At 46.1% G+C, this 8169-nt stretch overlaps 1 protein-coding gene across 1 annotated transcript; it reads left to right on the top strand.

Moving 5' to 3' along the window:
* Positions 1 to 325: 325 nt before the first annotated feature.
* On the top strand, positions 326 to 1355 carry T265_02256 (hypothetical protein; the record flags this gene model as incomplete). Its single annotated transcript, XM_009166460.1, has 2 exons — positions 326 to 497; positions 1270 to 1355. 2 exons carry the CDS (start codon positions 326 to 328, stop codon positions 1353 to 1355), a joined length of 258 nt encoding a protein of 85 aa, XP_009164724.1.
* Positions 1356 to 8169: the final 6814 nt, after the last annotated feature.

The raw sequence follows: 8169 nt of genomic DNA, 5'->3' as shown, positions 1-8169 counted from the left end.
AGTAAGCTGAGAACATTAGCCGTAAGACTCATTTTATTTCAAGCACGTGCTGATCCCGAAGAACTTGCAGAGCAGGCATTCGGGCATGTCGCTTTTTCCACTGAAGAAGGTTTCCAATTGTTCCAAGTAATCTTTTCATGCCTTGTTTTATTCGGTTCTCGTGTCAGTGGCAAAGCTGGTTTGTAGGTAATTTCTCGATATTGTTGTCAGAAACAGGAGATTTACCTGCTGTTTCCACTGCGCAAACCATTCTGGAGCTGTCCATCCCATAATGATTTCAATGCCTCATCAGTGTCTGCTTCTGCACTTTGCCTTCAGTTTTAAAATGCACTTTCCAATTTTCTCCCACTCAGGAGGCTTCGTCGCCAACTTTCTCCTCGGCGGTCTGGGCAAGTCCTACGGCCTAATCATGGATGCCTTCCAGGAAGTATACCAGTCTGGTTCGGCTCTCTTCATGTTGGCTGGTGGTCTGATCTACACACTCATGTTCTGCTTGTGTAAGTTATATGATTCTGGGTTTCGGTCGACATCATTTCGCTTCCGCCGGTTGGTGTTCACAATTTCATGACGAGAGATACTTTCTTCGTCCGTTTAAGAAAGATGTTTTTCCCCTGCTGCTGAGTGCAGATAGTTTCATCCGACTAGCACCTACACTGTAGGCTTCGATCAACTGTTCTTCAACCAACCCTAGACTATGGGAGGTCTAGGTGCCTGGAATCCTCTTCAAGATTCTTGTAACCTTCTTCGTAGCATTTGTTGTTTCTGGTAGCCTTTGAGTGTGCTCAACAGGAGCTGTATCTTGTTAGGAAGTGGAGAAGGGGATTTGACAGCATGAACGAAAAGGCATCCAAGGACGGACTCGAACTACTGGCCTCCTACTCATCCGACGGGTGCCCTACCCACTAAGCTACCGAAGGCGCTTGTTCTCGGTCACGCCTGTGCACCTAAGCTTCACAGTTGACTCGCCACACCAGACACAAGGTTACCGTGTATACCTACCTACCATCATTAATCTGTAGAATAATGGTTTACCGGGGCTCAGCCAGTCGTAGAATCGACATTGGACTCGTCATGCGAATTGGAAGTAAGCTGAGAACATTAGCCGTAAGACTCATTTTATTTCAAGCACGTGCTGATCCCGAAGAACTTGCAGAGCAGGCATTCGGGCATGTCGCTTTTTCCACTGAAGAAGGTTTCCAATTGTTCCAAGTAATCTTTTCATGCCTTGTTTTATTCGGTTCTCGTGTCAGTGGCAAAGCTGGTTTGTAGGTAATTTCTCGATATTGTTGTCAGAAACAGGAGATTTACCTGCTGTTTCCACTGCGCAAACCATTCTGGAGCTGTCCATCCCATAATGATTTCAATGCCTCATCAGTGTCTGCTTCTGCACTTTGCCTTCAGTTTTAAAATGCACTTTCCAATTTTCTCCCACTCAGGAGGCTTCGTCGCCAACTTTCTCCTCGGCGGTCTGGGCAAGTCCTACGGCCTAATCATGGATGCCTTCCAGGAAGTATACCAGTCTGGTTCGGCTCTCTTCATGTTGGCTGGTGGTCTGATCTACACACTCATGTTCTGCTTGTGTAAGTTATATGATTCTGGGTTTCGGTCGACATCATTTCGCTTCCGCCGGTTGGTGTTCACAATTTCATGACGAGAGATACTTTCTTCGTCCGTTTAAGAAAGATGTTTTTCCCCTGCTGCTGAGTGCAGATAGTTTCATCCGACTAGCACCTACACTGTAGGCTTCGATCAACTGTTCTTCAACCAACCCTAGACTATGGGAGGTCTAGGTGCCTGGAATCCTCTTCAAGATTCTTGTAACCTTCTTCGTAGCATTTGTTGTTTCTGGTAGCCTTTGAGTGTGCTCAACAGGAGCTGTATCTTGTTAGGAAGTGGAGAAGGGGATTTGACAGCATGAACGAAAAGGCATCCAAGGACGGACTCGAACTACTGGCCTCCTACTCATCCGACGGGTGCCCTACCCACTAAGCTACCGAAGGCGCTTGTTCTCGGTCACGCCTGTGCACCTAAGCTTCACAGTTGACTCGCCACACCAGACACCCATCTGTCTTTTCGTTCTTGCTACATGTACTGGGACCTTTCAAGAGTTATCGAATTCCTCTCAGTCCAGTTATCGGCCTATAAACCATGTCCTGAATAATTTACACTGAAGCCCTTTTTGGTTAGCTGCATGCTCTCGACGTCTGCCCCATTTCGGTCGTCATGCAAGGAGCGCACTAATGGCACTGACGGATACCAACTGTTAATCGACTAGGTGTGGCGAACCAGCTGTGAAGTGCGTAAGCAAGAGCCCGAAGTCCGCTCTTAGGCATGTCTTCTCGTTCCTGCCACGTCCATTCGGACCTCCCACTGTGGATAGTTTTTGGCCATGCCATTTTTTATCCCTATGGCTGACTCGTAAACTGTCGTGGTTTAGACGCACTTTATCATATTGTTCTTGGTGCTTGTTGATTCATCCAAATTTTCCAACTTAACACGGCCGCAGTCACACCTTTACTGCGTGCCCTCCGAAATGATCAACTACTTGCTGTTCCGACACAAAGTCGCAACTTGCAGCGGAGAGTCAGCTTATGCAAACATTCTACTTTCTGTGGCGCCGGCTTAGTATCAGTTTATTCGTCAATTATACATGGCTTTATTGTTATCCATACTGTTGTCCGAAGCTTGGTTTATGTGCGCAGATGTTCAAAGATTTCGGCAACCAAAAGCGGCGTACTCCGATTGTACAAGGGAGAAGGGGAGGGAAATGAGGACAGCCGAGTTACTGTGCAGCTAATGTAGTACTATGTGTGTTGTTTATGTACTGCGATTTATTCGTGTGCGAGATCTGCAGTTTCCAACTCGCTAACAAACGTAAACAGTCGTAGTCCGTCCACTCACTAACGAGGTTTCGTCTCCAGGTCAGATAAACTCAAAACTGGCTAATCGATCAACCTCACTAATTGCTACCTGGCAGTGAATCATCGTGTTCTATTTTTGCACACCGGATCATAGGAACCTGATGCGTGGGAGGGTTTTAGTTCGACAAACTTCACAGGCCACAATATACCGGATAAATGTGGATGAAGTTGGAGGGATAGGCTACCGACTGTATCCAGCGCGTCACTCTTTCATCCGTACATATCACACAAGAATGCGTAAGAAGAAAAATTAACCGAGACAATTACACAAGTTTGTGGTTTCAGTTACCCAATAAACGTCTGTTGAACTGGCAGTGAGCACCCTTCTTGAAGACCTAAACACTTGGAATGCTTGACTTTCTAGTCCCTTCTGAAAACGATTTTGACCGGAACCTACCGTGTCGGAGCTGAGTGGTATTCTTTCCAGGGTTGTGAAATTAGGCACAAGCTTCAATGGCCAACTAAAAATGATCTACACACAATACACACATGAAGCGGATAGTCATGCTGGAAACCATTCACACCTAAGTGGTGCGGCAATGGAGAGTATCGTTATGCGAAATCAACTAGAGGAAGTGTGGTATCCCGCCGAAACCTGGAGGGATTTACATCTGAGGCCAGTGTTGTCGTGTAAATGAACTAGTGCTGGGTCTCATTATTATTATTACTGTTACTAGTAGTATATCGTCATGCTTAGGCCATCCAACGGTTTTAAAAGAGCCTTAGCGTTTTTGTCCACCAATCTTATCCTCTCGGATTTACATCGGTACCTGTAGGTTGCACGTAGTAGCACTTTTGACTGCGTGCATACCACCTGTGGTTTGCCTACAATCCGCAAGTATCCACTGGATCAGTCACTGTTAACCGGCTGATCCATTTCGAATGACATCCAGAACATGGTATGCATGAACTGGTATCGAATCGAAACAACCTTGGCCTCCTAGATGGATGGCTTATAGCCGTTCTCGCTAGCATTCCGTAGTCTCTTTTAGCCACACGCGAAACGTGTGCATTGTTTCGCTGCCGCACAGTGCTCATGGTTATGATTCAGTGGGCCGATTGATTCCTAGTTTTTTTAATATTCACAGCATTTGATTTATATCCATTCGCGAACCGACATCAGAGCCCACATCCACTTAGGTGTGTCTGCTATGCCGTGTGACAAATCAATATTCCTGTGTCGGACCACCGCGGCTCAAGGTCACCGGGGTGTCGGAATCGAAGTCACACATGTGTAACTGCGAAGGCCTTGTACGATATAAATCATTTGATGTCCCACCGTATATGTAGGAAAATACGTTTTTGGTAGTGTTTTATTCGGAATAAATTTGCTTCCGAAGGACTGTGAAGCATTGCGCGCCATCGTATCCATTAGGACTAACTTCTCTCCAATTTAAAATGAAAGGATGGTCACTCTGTCTTTAGTCACCCTGCAGTTTGTCTATCAAGGATCGCGTTCGACGCTGTGGATTACTCAACACATTTAGTCGTTTATTCGCCTAATTGTAAGAACAAGTGGTTCGGTCTCTTGTCGTGAACTGCACCAGTACGCTTAGCAGCATCAGCAGAGAACTGTTGTCGCAGCTTCCTCCTGAATTTGGGTATAGTCCGGCTTCTTGATTTCAAAAAATCGGACCCCTGTGCATACCACATTACTCCAGACACATACACGTGTTTTCAAAAGGACCACCTCCCTGTGCATAGGTAGCATACCTTTTCCCACTTTTTTTCCATCCATTGCGAATGTGTTGCTAATGCAATGGTTGGCTGTAAATGCAGTACGCCGGGAGCTTATGTGGACCGATCAGGCTTACTGTGCTCACAAGGTGGTCTCAGGAGCATTCGCTGTCACTCAGTGCCCTGCAATGTCGGGATTTATCAGGCTTCTCCATCATTTAGGAATGGCTATATGACGACTTGTTAAGTAATATTTCTCTCAGGTTATTCACGGTAATGAACCCGGGACTGGCGTTCTCAATTAACCTTAGAAAGTACTCTTCCACTGAGTCCACTTGTACTAATTTCAAAGACTCGCATTTCCCAGTCGAATTCGGAATCCCATGTGTGCTCCACATGTCATCCCTCATGGAATGATCAAGACTACTACGTGACTGAGCGTCTCCGAAAACATTTTTCCGGGAGCAGTATCAGTGGATGTACTTTGTGGTTACCAAACGCAGTAATACTTGTCATAACCCCTCCCTGAGAATTGTGTTGAATGTCCAACACCCCCGCTGATCCTCTGCTAGCTAATACCACTTAGACTTGCAACGCTCGGGCAGAATCTATTTTCTACTTCAACTCAGACCCTATTCGGTTCATTGTACCCTTTTGATTTACAGCTGTTCCGCCCGACTTTTTGTCCGAAATCCATGTGAAACCGAAGCGATCGCACTTTTGTACACTCAACTACTTTCCTGGCCCTAAGCCGGTTACCCTGGAGAACAACAACGCTATGTTAAGTGGGGATTGGGAAAATCTCCAACTGCGCTTATCCGTCCAATAACCGGGCAGAAAGTGTCCACTGATGCCCGTTTCCTATTTCGATTCCGCTTCATCAGCGTGGTTTGTAGCAGAATTTCGGTAACCAGGCCATCGCTGAATTTAGTTTCCGAGATCGCTTACAGTATGGCAAACATCAGAGAAAACGTCTACACTTGATACTTATCCAATCTGTCGCAAAATACAGGGCACGACAACAGTTTTCGCCGACATTTTCTTGGTCATGCGTAACTTCCTTGCATGGATGATACGTTTGTTACAGTTTGTGATGTGCTTGCCAACGGGACGGACTAGTCCAGGCCGATTATCATTGGCCTGATGTGACAACGTATTGACTGAGGAACACCGCATCGAGGTCTGCACAGGAAGATCATGTGGATTGGCCAGTGTGACTCCATCGCAAAGCGAAAGGGATCTAGAGCACTGCCGTATTTACCAGAATGAATTCCTTAAAACCTGGAGAAAAGTTTGGGGTCTCGAGTAAAGAGGTGTTATCCTCTTCTTTGGAAACAGTCTTATTCGCGAAGATATGGCACTGAAGAGAAACACGTTTCGAAGGCGAGATAGCAACTTTGGAGAGTTGCTATCTTTGAAGCATTGACCCGCTATCAACAACACATTTCGGACTGCTGGAAACCCGTCCTCTAGCTTTTCTGAACCTAAATGCATCCTCCCATTTGAGTCCAGCTTTTTTTAGTTCTGTATCTGTCTACTTGTATATGTGATGTGCAGTACATTGGGCACAGAACTAGGCATTCGTTTAAACGGATTCCGGAACAAATTCAGGCTCATCCATGCAGCGGCACAGTGAAAACCATCAGTAATTCAGTCCTTCAGAGTCCAATGGACTGTCTGAATGCATCTAGTCTATTGCGCAGGGCCCCATGAACAGATTTTGTCCATAGCTGAGGCCAACCAAATGAAAGTTTTGTGGTGTGAGTTTTCCACGCGAATTTAGCAAACTTTTCAGGAAGACAGACAAAAATCATCCGATCAGTCTGTGCTTGATCGCTGATTGACCGTGCCCGGATGTTTTGTTTGACCTTTGTTGCTCATTTTTCAGCCGGTGTTTTTGTTATTATCTCGGTCCAATCTCTTTGAGTGTTTGTTTTTTTTGTTACTATGCCAACTGAGACTGAGCCTCCACAGCCAAGGTAACTATTTGTTTCGAACACGCATTTGTCTGACGTGATATTTTTTGGGGACTGTTTTTCTTCGCATTCTCCTTGGCTCAGTGGGCGTCCTTCATGGAGTTTTTTCTGAATTAGATGACTCCTAGCCCAGTTTTAATCTGTGGCTCGCAATAATGCACGTGGTTTATAAATTCACTGACCCAACCCATGAAGGGATTTAGAGCCTCAACAGCCAAGGTAACTATTTGTTTCGAACACGCATTTGTCTGACGTGATATTTTTTGGGGACTGTTTTTCTTCGCATTCTCCTTGGCTCAGTGGGCGTCCTTCATGGAGTTTTTTCTGAATTAGATGACTCCTAGCCCAGTTTTAATCTGTGGCTCGCAATAATGCACGTGGTTTATAAATTCACTGACCCAACCCATGAAGGGATTTAGCGAACCTCCCAGAGGGTCCTAAAACGTAGGCTTTCTGTATGGGATTCCTAATAATTTCCTTGTAGAAGCCAAAATGGATTCCGCGTTAGGTGTATCTCTGAATAAGCTTCACAACTTCCCAATTCAAATTTGACGGCTTTTAGTTAACGAAATAATCCGCAATTGCTGTGTTGTTACTTTGCACGTTTGTCTTTTCCGAAATTTGGGAAATATATCTAGTTGTATGTCGAATGAATTGAGGGAAGTGCGAGCCATTTTATCCGCTTCGGTGCCCAAATCAAGGTTCTTGGTCATGTTTCCCCCCTGCCACATTCCTGAAAAGTGATGCCCATCCTCCATGTGTTCAGCGACAACGGAGGCTCACTAAAATCCTAGATAAGGAGGCTTAATCGAACTTCCGTCAAAGCAGTAACTACACCAACAATCATTTTGAATTGGGTCGTTTCATTGCTATAAAATTTTAAAACACATAGCGGATCTTTCTCACCCGGTTCCGCATTTTCTTCGGGGCGTGTTCACATAACCCGGTCGTAGAGTTTGGTTAGGAATCCGTAGAACAATGCGCCACAAGGTACAGAATGGAACCAGATTACCGCATGCAGATGGACCGGTCGCAATTCGTGCGCATCAGACAGTGCTCGTACACGCTTTTCGCCTAACGTCGCTTACACTACCGATTTCAATACGTATCCGTCACGAAGAGACTGGACGCGCCACAAGGAATGGAACCAGATTACCGCATGCAGATGGACCGGTCGCAATTCGTGCGCATCAGACAGTGCTCGTACACGCTTTTCGCCTCGCCTCGCTTACACTACCGATTTCAATACGTATCCGTCACGAAGAGACTGGACCTTACCGTGGTGTGACGGTTTGCGCACCTCAGCGATCCATTGAGCTATACTGGAGAGTGTCCCGCGACACTCACAGAGTCTCTCATACCAGGTTGGTCAATGGTTAGAGGTCTGACGAACACAGTCTCCTGGCCCTCCAAGTTGGGGGTTGGAACATGTGGCGACTTGTTCCGTAGAAACGGTAATGCATTTGCATTTCCCGCCAAACACCGCTGCCTTGCAGTTAGGCTTTTGAGCCAAAGGCTTTGACTGAGGACCCTAATCGTCCTCCTGTCTAGGTGTAGGCGCCCTGGCAGTATCCCAGCCCTCGTACAACCATGAC

This window comes from Opisthorchis viverrini (assembly GCF_000715545.1).
Source record: "Opisthorchis viverrini unplaced genomic scaffold opera_v5_26, whole genome shotgun sequence".
Lineage (NCBI taxonomy): Eukaryota > Metazoa > Platyhelminthes > Trematoda > Opisthorchiida > Opisthorchiidae > Opisthorchis > Opisthorchis viverrini.
Note: the sequence above shows the minus strand (reverse complement) of the source record. Positions and strands in the feature narration are given on the sequence as shown.